The 13,002-nt window shown below is 56.7% G+C and overlaps 1 protein-coding gene and 1 long non-coding RNA gene across 5 annotated transcripts in view; one reads left to right on the plus strand and one right to left on the minus strand.

The window, feature by feature from the left end:
* The window catches only part of MBP (myelin basic protein), a 114,514-nt gene extending 104,238 nt beyond the window's left edge, over positions 1-10,276 (plus strand). For 2 of the 4 annotated variants that reach the window (XM_060170494.1, XM_060170496.1), the window contains 3 exons: positions 105-137; positions 3,313-3,432; positions 8,866-10,276. In XM_060170494.1, the coding sequence (XP_060026477.1) occupies positions 105-137; positions 3,313-3,432; positions 8,866-8,910 (198 nt within the window). In that variant the 3' untranslated portion in view covers positions 8,911-10,276. The remainder of the gene's footprint in view (positions 1-104; positions 138-3,312; positions 3,433-8,865) is intronic. The other 2 variants (XM_060170495.1, XM_060170497.1) reach the window with 1 other exon arrangement.
* Positions 7,234-8,254, minus strand: LOC132532179 (uncharacterized). Its single transcript, XR_009544351.1, has 3 exons — positions 7,927-8,254; positions 7,775-7,833; positions 7,234-7,502 (listed from the first exon to the last, which is right to left on the minus strand). It is a non-coding gene; the product is annotated as an uncharacterized LOC132532179 (long non-coding RNA).
* Positions 10,277-13,002: the final 2,726 nt, after the last annotated feature.

A 13,002-nucleotide genomic window follows, 5' to 3' on the forward strand; every position in this document is an offset into this window, starting at 1 on the left:
TGCCATCTCAGCACTGTGTTGTCCTGACTGTGTTTCCTGTTTCGTGCAGAGAACGTTTTTCCCACACTGATCACCATGTCCCTCTTTTTCTTTTCCTCACACAGGGGCGAGGACTGTCCCTCAGCAGATTTAGCTGGGTAGGTGACAAATGCACGTCTACCCATTGCCTCTGCTTCCTCACGGCCACTCAGCTGTTCTGTTCTGTTCTGCTTCAGTTGCTCTCTGGGCCCACCTTCCTTCCCATCCCACCCAGCTTGTCCCCCGCTGCTTCCGCCGCAGCCGGTCCTTCCTTCCAGCTGGGTTCACACTCCTGTTTTCATGACCCAGGGCCCAGGCACCAAAGGGATCTTAGGAGACTCCCCTGGGCTCCTCCCCAGGGAAGGAGTGACTCCACGTATGAGAAAGTTCCTGATTTCCTTCCAAAAGGGCAGATGAGGAAAAATGGGTCCCTGCAGCCTGCATGTGGGCCTGTCCAAATAGCCCGCACTCCCTCCCCTGCCAGATGTTGACATTTTGGGGAGAAAAAAATGATTCTGCTCACGAGACAAAAAGATGCTAAATTCAGTCATTCAGTTTATAACCTAAGTGATCCAAAAGATTTTGGCTTGGGTTTTGATTTAGTCATAACTAAAGCTTGGATACCAAGCCATCCAGGAAAACCTTTTTAGGAGTTTCTGAGAAGATTTTAAAGAAGATTAAAATCTTCGTTTAACCCATGAAGATTTTAAATGGCTGATTTGTTCACTTTCGAGTAAAATTTTGTGTCTGAACCAACTTTAAATGCCTATCTATATTTTAACTAGATCTATCGACCATACTTACTAGCAAATATTAGGTAGAGTTCTTACTTTATAAAATCTCCAGAATAAAAAGAGAAACACTAATCTATAGGCCAGGAACTGTGTCTGTCTGGGAGACACAGTATCCTTAGAAACACATCCTCCAATGTCCTTGGAGACACAATATATCGCTAGTGCAGAGCCTACAAATCCTTGATACCCAATTAACAAGCATCATAGAAATCAATGAATGACTTTAGAAAGAAAGAAAAGGAAGGAAGGAAGGAAGGAAGGGAGGGAGGAGGGAGGAGGGAGGGGGGAGCCACCCTCAGAGAAAAGGCAGGGGAGGCTTCCATAAACTGCCCCAACGCATCATTACATGGAAGTATGACCCGAGATATTTGCTGGAACGTTTTATACAAATACGCGTGAGCGCTTTCCTGAGCTCGTGAATTTGCCGGAAGGTGATGACAGCGTGGGGAATCGACACGGGCCAGCCCTCAGGGACACGTAATGACGGGCTTTCTGTGCCAGCAGGAGACAAAGATGCTGCTGAAGAACGGGACCCACTTTTGACCCAGAAATCTGATTTTAGTAACCGCTTGAGCTGCCTCTAACCTTCTAGGCGTGAACCAGGGCGGAGCCATCGGCGAACGTGGAGTGATGGGAGGGGGAAAGACCATGTTTCTTCCAGTCGTTTAGAGGCCACTTCAGCCCGGCAGCTAACAGCACGGCCTTTGCATGCCTCTCACGTCTCCGTGTTTGGTCCCACTAATGTCTGTTAATTTTCTCTTTTTTTCCAAAGTAAAATCCTGCTCCGTATTCCGTGAGCTGGTTTGTCGGTCTCCTAGAGCCACACGACTGTCTTCCCGTTTGGAGTTCCTGAAAGTCCCACCAGTTTTCCGAACTATGTTGTATGTTTTTTGGTAAATTCTAGGTTGTCCAAAGATGTAAGTGACCAAGAGTTTGAAAGGAGAAAATTTAAGCAGATTATTAATCTGAAAACCAATCCTTGAATTTAATTCTCAGAAGCTCTTTATTTTTGGAGAAAACAGCAGAGTAAGAGAACGATTTAGCACTTGCACGGGAAGGCGTGGATCTCGACAACTTCTGTGTCTGTCCTTTGGCTCAGTCCTCTTTAACCACCCCCCCGACCCTGGACCATGATGCCGCGAGCGTGTCCATGGAAACCTCTGGGATTCAGGGCAGTTCTGGGCTCCTCTCGTATGTGGTCTTGGATCTTCACTGCCCCTGTCCCTTGCACACTTGATAACCCTTGAAACCAAACCTTCACGTGAAAGTAGCTGAGTGGCCAATGTCTATTCCCAAACCTGGGCTGAAGAGAAGTAGCTTGGGGTGCAGGGCAGGGGGTGTGCCTGGACAGATGGCCCTGGTCCAGCTTCAGTTCCAACACGAGAGGGGTGGACTGGAGGAATCTGGAAGCTTCTGGAGCCTAAACCAGAGGGATCGATCCCATGGTTTCCCAAGCTCCTTCCAGCCCTAAGGCACCCTCATGAAATTGGAAAGCGCTGCATCCTGAGGCAAAGGGTTCTGGGGTCTCGATCAGGAGACAGTTTTATTTTGTGTATAGAATTCTCAGGAGAGCCCAGAGAGCTTCCTACTTCTTGTTGGCGAAACCTGAAGTGAGGCCTCAGAGCCTGTCCGTTGCATAAGATCTGTGACGCAGACAGGACGTGTGGTTCACCCCTGGAGGAATGTCGCACCCCAGGCTGGACACCTGTTACCCCCAAAGGCTAACATTCTTTATGTCTGAGCATCAGAGTTTCCCCCATTCCTTTCTTGTGTTCACAGTGGAAGTTTCCCTTTGAAACTAAAGTGCATCAGAATGCAGACTGGTCTTAGAGACACACATATCCTTACATTTCAGTAATCACTTGTCGTTGCTACGTGTCACGAAGGCAATTTTTCTCCATCTTCCCTGAAGTGAGAAGGGCTCCCGGGGCAGCTGGAGACCAGGCTGAGAGCTGCCAGGGGAACCCCCCTCCCCATAACAACAACAAGCTCGAAAGTTCAGAGCCGCAGGCTCCATTCTCAGAGCAGAGCATCCATTATCCCCATTTTATAGAAGAGAAAACCAAAGCTCAGAGAGGTTCCAACACTTGCCCAAGGTCACACAGCCAGGGTGGGGGGTTGCTGAGACCCGTCCAGGTGGCTGGCTCTGGGGCTGTGCCCAGGTGCACGGCCTGGGGGACAGGGCTTCCCAGCCGGGACCCGCCCCCTCCCCTCTACGGTGACCGGCTCCCAGCCCAGAGCCCCTGGAAGGACCCTGGTCCCGGTTCACCGTCCACACTCAGGGCACCCAGGCTGCGGCCAGGGGAGCTGGTCCTGGTCGTCCTGGAGAGGCTCCTCCAGGCTGGAGAATTGGGAATTTTGTCTGTGCACGTTAGAAAGGTAGGAGCCCCCAAATTTCACCAAGTCTGAAGGCTGCTGATGCCTCCAGGGAAGCAGATGGGAAGGGTCTGTGCTGCCCAGGCCGCATGGACAGACTGAGAGCGGCCGTCCTCTCTTGCAGGGAGCCGAGGGCCAGAAGCCAGGATTCGGTTACGGGGGCAGAGCTTCCGACTACAAATCGGGTCACAAGGGCCTCAAGGGGCATGACGCCCAGGGCACGCTTTCCAGAATCTTCAAGCTGGTAAGCCACCTTCTTAAGGCGGGCGGCGCGGGGGCGGGTTCGGGGACAGGGCTGGGACTGCCGGCCTCTGGCTCGTCCCCGCGCCGCTTCTCTGCGGTCAGCGCCCCACGTGCCATCCCTGCCCCGCCAAGCGCTCCTCCAGGGCCCGCCTGAACAGGGGCGGCGCTGGGCGCCAGGCCGGGGCCCCTCGGGGAGCTTGCGGACGACGGGGTCGCCGTGGTTACAGCCGGGGCCCGGGAGGCACGGGGGCCTGGAAGGTCAGACAGCAGCACCTCCGTCCCTGAGGGAACCGGCGGCAGCCATGGGGACACGAGGGGAAGACGGCTGGATGGACGAGAGGCCCCGGGGACCGCGGGCACCCGTCCCGTTGGTTAACCCGGGCGTCAGAGCCACGTCCGTCAGTGCGTGACCTGGGCCCCCGGGCTCCCTGAAGCTCGGCTTGTCCTCCGGAGGACGGGGTGACGGACGCGTGGCCGGAGCCGCTGCGACGGTGGAGCGGGCACAACGCCCTCTGCCCGGCCCCCCCCACCCCCCGCTGGCGACAAGCCGGCCTCGCTCGGAGCACCCGACATCTCCGGAGGGGCTCCGACGGGGGACGGGCGCCATCACCCCGGGCCTGAGCCGCACGGAAGCGGGAAAGGAAGGTTCTGGACTCGGACGGGGGCCGGCAGTGGCCCTTCCCCCCAGGCCTCTCAGAGCCTCCCTCCCGGGGGAGGTCGGGGGCGCCCACGTCCAGGGCTGCCTTCTGACCGAGGCCAAGCTCACCTGTGAGGAAGCCGGACGGCCCGGAGACGGGAGGGCCGGGAGCCGGGCTGGGCCTGGAGCAGACGGGCTGAGGGCGGCGGGCTCCGCCCCGGCGTCCTGCGCCGCTGGCCGCCCGACGCCGAGGCGACTTCCAGGTGGCAGGAGAGACGTGTGCGGCCTCCGTTCGCTCGCCCTCGGCCGGTCGCAGGAGCGCCCCGGGCCCGCTGACGGCTCCTCGTAGGAAGGTCACAGACCCTGGGGCACGAGGCGCAGCCTCGGAAACATGCCGCCACCGCCTGAGGCTTGGGGCCCCGAGAGCCTTGGGAAGGGGCTTCGCGGCGGTGGCGGAGGCCTCGGGACTAACACAGTGACGGGCTTTGCTCCGGGCGTGGCGCCGGGGTCCCCGGGCTGGCGGCAGCGCCGCGGCCCCGTGGGTTCTGCGCCGGGCTTTGCTGAACGCATGCTCGGTGCGTCGTCACGTGCCGGCGAAGCCTTACGCGCAGGCCGCCGCGTCTTAAAGGAGCCGTGTCGTCCTGTCGGGCGGGCGACAGAAAACACAGGGTGCATGGTGGCGGGGAGGCGGGATGGGCTGAGCGCGAACGTGCCCCTCTGTGCCCTCCAGGCCATCGGGATTCCAGAAGGGGCGCCCAGACACGGCCCGGCGGAGCGGGTGGCGGGCGCAGGGGCGCAAAGGGGGGCAGGGGCTGGCCTGGCACGGGGACAGGGCTCCTGGCTGACCGCTGACGGAGCATGGGGAGGCCTGGCCATGTCCCGGAGGAGGGAGGCGGCTGCGGCAGCGGCACCGAGTGACCGGTGGGAGGGGTAAGGGGCTCCCCCCGCAGAGGGTCCCGGGACCCTCCTGAGCGCTCTGACCCTGGCCCTGAATGGGGAGGTCCCCGGGATCTAGTGACACGGTGTGACTTATGTTCTAATGTTGAAAGACCATCTGGCAAAAACTAACAAAAACCGGGACCGAATTTTGCACTTCCTGGACTGGAGAGCAAGGAACACCCTGTGGATTTCCGTGGCTGCCCATCTGGGGCTTTGACGGCTGAGCCCAGGTTCTAACCACGTGTCAGCTTTTCAGGCTTAAACCTGGAAGGGGGTTGGGAGTTGGGATGACCCCGTGGAGCCATGGCGAGCCTACCGTGCCACTGGGGCCGTGTTCATGCAGATCTGAGGCTCCAGGAGGGCACTTGCCATCCCTGGCACAGAACCGTGTTCACAGGGCAGCTGGGCAGGGACAAACTTCACCATATTCGGGTCCCATGTTTTCTCGTCAGAGTAACAGCCCAGCCGTCACTTCCGCTGACTCTTCATCCAAACAGGCCATCACTTCCCTGCCGACATCCAACTACGACCAAAGCCCTGACTGCTAAGAGGGTCCAGTCAACTCCTCTTCCAGCTGGAAGAAACGTCATACGGAAGACGAACGCCAGTGAGGAAAAGACAGAGTCCATCTGTTACGACGGGAGCGGCGTTGTAAGGACACGACACCCACGATGCCCTCAGCACCGTCAGATGCTCCCTGCGGATAAAGGAAAGCCGGGATCCAGCCGCAGGAGGGGAGCCAGCTGCTCGGTCCCCGGACTTTGGACCATCCTGCGTCCTCGAGCATCATGGTGTCAGCATCGCAGGCAGACGCAGCCCAATCCTCACCCCGTGTGGCAGCTTCCTCCCCCCGTGTCCTCAGTCCGGCAGCCACCTGGGGGAGGCGGGAGTTTCCACGGACTCCTGTCCGAGGTGTTCGTGGGCTCGGATGAGAATGGGAGCGTCTCCTGGGGAACACCTGCTGGGATCACAGCAGGTCACAACGTGATTTAATATGAGAAGGTCCCGTGGTACGTGGCGTGGTCGTGTCACCAGGAGATCTGACAGCCCCGTGTGCCCCGTCGCAAGGGCTCAGTCACCACCAGCAAAGCACAGCAGCCCCTCAACCTGAATCACCTCTGACCTCTGACCTGAAGAAGCGGGCTTCCTACTTGGTTCATTAAAACGTCGAGATTCTACAATTTATGGTGGAAAGATTTGGTCAGGAACCCAAAGACTCATTGATTGGTCACCTAATCTTTAATTCAATATCGAGTCCCATGTGTGGTGTAGTTGGTGGTCGGGATATACACACGGCACGGATGGACCCCATGACCCAGATTCTGGAAGATGCTGGACACTCGTGGGTGATGTGAAGCAGGACTCAGCTTTGAGGACCCTTAGTCTCCTCAAGAAAAACCTTAAATACATGAAGTGAGTGGTGAGTAAACCGTGGCTAAGTTGGTTAATGTCAGATAAAATGCTGGGACTTCCCTGGTGGTGCAGTGGTTAAGAATCTGCCTGCCAATGCAGGGGACACGGATTCAATTCCCGGTCCAGGAAGATCCCACATGCTGCAGAGCAACTAAGCCCATGCGCCACAACTACTGAGCCTGTGCTCTAGAGCCCGCGAGCCACAACTACTGAGCCCACATGCCACAACTACTGAAGCCCGCGCACCTAGAGCCTGTGCTCCGCAACAAGAGAAGACATTGCAATGAGAAGCCCGCGCACCGCAACTAAGAGTAGCCCCTGCTCTGCGCAACTAGAGAAAGCCTGCGGAGAAATGAAGACCCAACACAGCCAAAAAACAGAAACACAAAAGCAAACAAACAAGCAAAGAAACCAGAGGCAGGACCCACTCTTCAAAATGTCAATTCTGAGGCAAATCAGATAAGAAAATAAATTCTACCTAAACGTCCAAGCAACAGAGACCATCACGATATACGTGTCTCGATTCTGAAATGTAGCAGCGAGACGGCGAGGATACAGACCCCGGAAGAGCTCTGGGTCTAAACCCGGAACTGCAGGGTTTCCACCAGTGGCCCAAGCCTGGCCGGGAGGTTGCCTGCAATGCCCAGACCATTTCTGGGTCTCCCAAGACTTCTGAACAAGAACGTCCCAGGGCTGAACCCAGACGTCTGCAGTTAGGACGATTTCCCTCCTCATCTGGGGTTCTAACCCCTTTGGCTGGCTGACTTTGGGGAAATTATGCAACCTCTCTGAGCTTCAGCTCTTTCGACCAGGCAAGGGGGATGCTAACAACACCTCCCTCCATGTTGGCTTGCTCGTTCACAAGAGGAAACAGACGTCACGGATTTAGCTCGCGGGAGATGCTCAATAAATTGTAGGCACGATGATAGAAAATAAACCCCCCAAATGTGCCATTTATCATTTCACAAGGAGCCCCGAGGACATTCAGTGGCGTCTCCCGTGAACTGTCTGGCCCAGGGCGTGGGGCGCTGACTCCGTCTCAGCACAGGTGTACTTTGTCAGATGGAGCCGTGACTCTGCTCCTGCGCGGGAATAAATCACACTTTCGAGGGAGCCCTAACAGGTTGATCTGCGGGAAATTCAGGGCACGGTGGGCCAGGGCAGACTGGATCAGGGCTTCTCCGGCAGCGGCTCTGAGGACCGAGCACGCAAAGCTGAGCCGGGCTCACACGGGACCGGACCCGAGTCCCCGCTGAGGAGGGTGGCCCTGAGGCTGAGGTGACAAAGCCCCTTCCCTGGGAGGGAGCGTCTCTGGGTGATTCCTGGTACCTTCAGAGGTTAGAATTCCACAAACCTTCTCGCTTGTGAAAATAAAATTCCTCTGGTGAGTTGTTCAGCAACATAGGGATGTTTCTGGAAAAAGCAAAACCCCAAGAAATCAGAACTACCATCTCTCTGGCTGACTGCGTTAATTATAAGGATCTGGGGCCCTCATGCTTCCGTCACCTTATTTCTGGTAACGTGAGGGACGGAGGCATGGCCGAGGTCAGGTCAATAGGTGCCCGTCTGTCATCTGGTCAACAGGGTATTTCATGTCTGTCTTGCTCTCTGGGGGCTCACAGTCGCAAGGGAATCTTTGAGAGGTCAATTTTTCATCCATAACCTAAGAGAAAAGGGAAATCCAAAGAGACTAAAGTTTGAATGAAAATTCAAAGGCAAAAAAAAAGCGCCCTTTTCCGAGTTAATCTAAGTGACATCTGGGGTGACAAGTGCCACCTTCTCAGAGCCGATGCCCAGCCATGCTCCCTGGAAGAAGTTGTCCCCGCCCAGCCGTCTCCACCTCCACGACTGCCAACTCTTTTTTTTTTTTTATTGCAAATTGTATTTGTCCAGAAAACATGTCAATTCACATGTTTTAAGACCCTGAGGTCGGAGTTAGTGGCCGGCCCCTCTGGGAGGCTGGTTTTCTTGGTGACGCAGAAGAGGGCTCATGGGAGGGGACTGTCCCCGGGGAGACCAGCTGAGCAGTGGCCCCTCCCTGGCGGCCCAAGCAAGGGTGTGCCCGTCACATCAGCACCTCAGCTCCCACAGAGGAGCCTGTCCCTGTCATCGTTCACGGGCCGCTTCCCCCGGTCCCCGGGAATCTTGGCCGAGGAAACGAGCTCCTTCAAAACCTGGTAATATATCAGTTGCGCTTTTCACGCCCGGAAAATGCAACGTTCTCAGACGAGACCCCCAACTCTCTGCGTCCTATTTGCCCTGAGGCACTTGGAGGTCCGACGGGCTAAAGGATGCTGGAGACACGGGGTCAAAGACTTGCTCCGTGCGGCATCATTTCCAGCAACAGACCCAGAAGAGGCCCCGTGGCTGGCGACCCAGTGACCGCAAGGACGCAGGGCGGCCGGGCGGCCCCGGCCCTCCTAACCCTCTGTTTCCTTTCCTCAGGGAGGACGAGACGGCCGTTCGGGGTCCCCAATGGCGAGACGCTGAAGCCCTGCCCCGTGTCCCGGAATCCCGTCCGTCCCCAGCTTCTTAACACAACTGCCTGGAAGTTAACCGCGAGCCGTAGATCCCTAACGTAGCCGCTGCCCCCTAACCCTGGCGACAGCGCACAGCAGGCCCCGCGCGCGGCCTGCCGGCTTCTGGCCGGCCGCCCCTCTGTCCCCTCGCCCTTGGAGATCAGTGACGTCCCCCGAGAGCCGGGGCCGGCGACCCTCCCCCGTCGCCGGCCCCCGTCCCGCGATGGCCCGGGGCGCGGCCCTGGGGACCACCGCGCGGGGCGCGCAGACCGTGAGTCTCCGAGCTTCCTTTGGTTTCTTTCCGCCGCTCACCCCGCGAAGCCTTTCCCCTTCTAACCAATCGGCTGGGCGCGGAGCGGCTTGGCGGCGGGCGCTTTGGTACGTGACAGGCGGGCGGGCAGCGGGGACTGTCCCGCGTGGTGGCCGCGGCTCACACACCCGGATGAGCCGGATCGGCGCGGGCGGAGAGGGCGCGCGGGGGCAGAGTCGGGCCGGGCTCTTCTGGGAAACCGGGCGGCGACGGCACAGGCTCGGCGGGCAGCAGAGCGGCCTCGCCACGACCTGTTTCCACCCGAGCCCGGCGGCCGGCCGGGAGGTGGCGCAGCTCGGAGCGGTGGCAGGAGTTTCCGGGGAGCCTCGCGGTGGCAGGCTGGTCACCGTGAGCGCGAAGGTGACAGGTGGCGTAGTTCAGCACGGCGGTGCACACGGCAAACACTAAACTCTCCCCCACCCCCGCGGAAACGTAACCGTCCCGCCCGCTTCCTCCAGGAAACCCACTGACGACGAGTACGCTGGCCTTTCCCGAATCGCCGGCCGAGCACGTGGGGATGGGCAGAGGTCCTCCAATCCCGCTGTTTCCTAACGCGAGCTGACATCTCCTGCGCTCCCCCCGCTCCCCGTAACCTACTGATTCTTGCCTTTTGAGTTCAGCATCTCTCCCACAAGCCCTCCAAGGAGCCCCGCACACTGGCGTCAGCCCCCCTAGGACGGAGATGAGGACCTAGTCAACATAACGCCCAAACGCGACTCTAATCCCCTTCTAATTTTGAATGTTTCGTGTGGGTTTAATATAATGTCTATTAATATATAGCCTCAATGATGAGAGGATAAGAAAAAAAAAAGGAAGAAAATTTCTGAAACAAAACCTCCAAATTGCTATACACACATACACACACACACACACACACACACACACACACACACTGCATCTTTGAGCTGACTGTTGACTGAGTGACCTCCATTCGTGGCTACACCCAACAGCAAGAGCTGTGACCCTGGGTCTCGTGGAAAGTATGCACTGTTCTTGAATATTGAAATAAAATACACTTTTAATGATATTTGCATGGCCGTCTTCTTTGGCTTTTATTCTGGTCTGTGGAATGCGAGCCCACGTAGAGCAAAACTCAGAGCTGATGTGAGTAGGCGTCTCACTGTCACAGGACAGAGCTGCCTCTCGGCACCTGTTTGAGGAGGCGAGTTATCATCAGATGGTTTGTGTATCAATAAGAGAAAGTGGAGTAGAGGCCGCTGTGAGGGCACTGAGTCTCTGACTCACAAGGAAAGTAATTTTTAATTTATCTTTAAACAATCCTTTAGAGTATATTTACATTTCACTATCTTACCAGCATACCAGTCCCCGTTAACTTGAACTGAAGAACCTTTGAAAAATGACTTTTTGCCACGCAGAGACGATGACAAAGATAACTGATACTGGAAATTTTATGTATAGTTGCTTTTGGTTACAAGAATCATCTTTCAAAAAGGTAAATGGAAATCTTATGTTTTGCTTTTAACAAACCACTGGTTCCCTTCCGTCTCAGGAGCAGCCCTGAGAAACTCACAAATGCCAGCAAGGGAAGCGCCCTCCCCGTCGATTGCAGGGTGACACCGGCCGTCCTCAGGGAGCACCCAGGCTCAAGCGTGCTGTGCGCGTCCAATCCGACAATAAAAGCCGGCCCTGCCCAGTAGCCTGAGGCCCCATCCACGGGGTAGATAGACTCCAAGCCATGCCAACCCCCAAACCCCTTCAGACCAAGGGATTTGGAAAAGCATGCAAAGACATCACATCTTTTCAATTCTGCTCTTCCAGTTGGCAAGTCTATTTTAATGTTACATATATAGAAAATGCATTAAGTGGTAAACCAAGGGGTGTCCTAGAATAACACAGCGTTTACCATGATAATGTGATACTAAAATAAAATGACGCAAAATAGGAAATGAACCACGGAAGGGGTGTTCTCACTGAGCATTTATCCAAAGCGGTCTGCATACCCCCCTCAAGTTGAAGGAAATTAGTTTACCAGGCGGAGCTCCAAGAGAAGTGGGTGCTGGAACCCCAGCCGGGACACTCTTCCTCATCTCACTGTGCTCACCCCGAGGACCATCGCTCGCAGGGTCTAGAGGTATCGGGAGGGTCTACTGAACCGAGAAAGGCTCTTCCCACCAGGACAGGAAACCACAATGATCATGCTTTCCAAGATATCGTATCAATCTGCACAGCCACCTCCACGCCACTCGGTCCAGACCGAGAAACGTATGTGGCCTCCTGTCCATCTGGGCGGACGATGGTCCGAGGAGCTGGTCCAGGGTGCCCAGCCCGGCGGGAACAACCTCTGGAGGGAAGGTTGAGGTCGGGAGCAGGTCAGAGGTTAGCGGAGAGGATGTCGGCTCAATCCATGGGGCTGGCTTCATAAATCGGGTGCGGGCTGTAAATTGGAATTGGGATTTTGGGAGGAGAGAGAACTGGGGCCTGAGGAAAACACTGAAATAGGGAAAGAAAAGCCTTCTTGTAGCATCTGAAAACGAGAAGAGCCAAGCCTTTAATTGAGTCTATTAGGGCTGTCGTAACAGTATACCACGGACTGGGCGGCTGAAACAATAGATATTTTCTTTGCTCGGGGTTCTGGAGGCTGGAAGCCCACGGCCAAGGTGCTGGCAGGGGGATTCTGGGGAGGCCGCCCTCCAGACGCCACCTGCCTGCTGGTTCCCCGCGGCCCCTCCTCTGGGCACGTGACACACTGCTGGTGTTGCTCCTTATGAGGGCACCAGTCCTCACCCTTGAGACCGCCCTTAAACCCTGATTAGCTCCTAGAAGTCCTGTCACACTGGGAGTGAAGGCTCCAACAGATGGATTTGTGTGGGGAGGGGCACCAGTCAATCCACAGCAGGTGTGTGTTTCTCGTGCAGCGACAAGTATGTCCTAGACCCCCATCTGGCAAGAGTTTTAATTAAACCACAGGACTTTGCAGGGAGGACGCTTGCTTCTTTCCCCAAAAAGGTAACATGAAGTGAAGCATCTCAGTGCATTTTCTGTGGCGATTTTTCTCTTGTAAGTAGCGAAGAGTCAGGGAATCCTAGGCAAAGCGGCGTAAGCAGGGGGTGCGCAATCGCAGCCCGGTGAAGCCGAGGGACGGGTAACCACTGCGGGCTGTTCACTCCAGTGCACGACCCTGGAGCAACGTCCTTTGACAGCATTTGCCCTGGAAGCAGAATCAACCACCTAACTTTCGAGAAACGTGCTGATTTCAGTCGGGCTCTCCCTTGCCCCCCAGACAATCTCAACTTTGTCCCCAGGGGGAGGGTGACAGCTCCTCCTCTCACAGCCTCTTCTCAGCTCGACTTCCCCCCCCGCACCGTGAAAGAACACGGGTTCGCCCAGCACCCGAACCTCACCAACTCCAGAAACTCGTTGCTCGGTCAAGACCCGAGAGCACGCCTAAGATGACCAGTGCTTCAACTGCATCCAGCCCAGCTGGGGCCCCTGCTGCTCGCAGCCTAGTTCCAGATGCTGGTGCTAAATTGAGGAGAGATTTGGAGCAGAGGGCGGACAGAGTGACTGACAGGGTGCACAACAGCCCCCGAGGGGGTGTCCTGATGGCCCGGGAGGCACTGGGTTGGCACCTGCACCAGCAGCACGGTAGCCCTGGGAGGCCCCGCCCACCTCGGGGGGCAGAACCTGGCCTCTGACGAGGGCCCCCCGGGGAGGTGGGGACGTTGCCCGCGGAAGACACCCCCTGGACCCAGAGGCCAGGGGCCGGTTCACCTCCCTTACCATGAATTGCGG

This window comes from Lagenorhynchus albirostris, chromosome 14, assembly GCF_949774975.1.
Source record: "Lagenorhynchus albirostris chromosome 14, mLagAlb1.1, whole genome shotgun sequence".
NCBI classification, from domain to species: Eukaryota; Metazoa; Chordata; class Mammalia; order Artiodactyla; family Delphinidae; genus Lagenorhynchus; species Lagenorhynchus albirostris.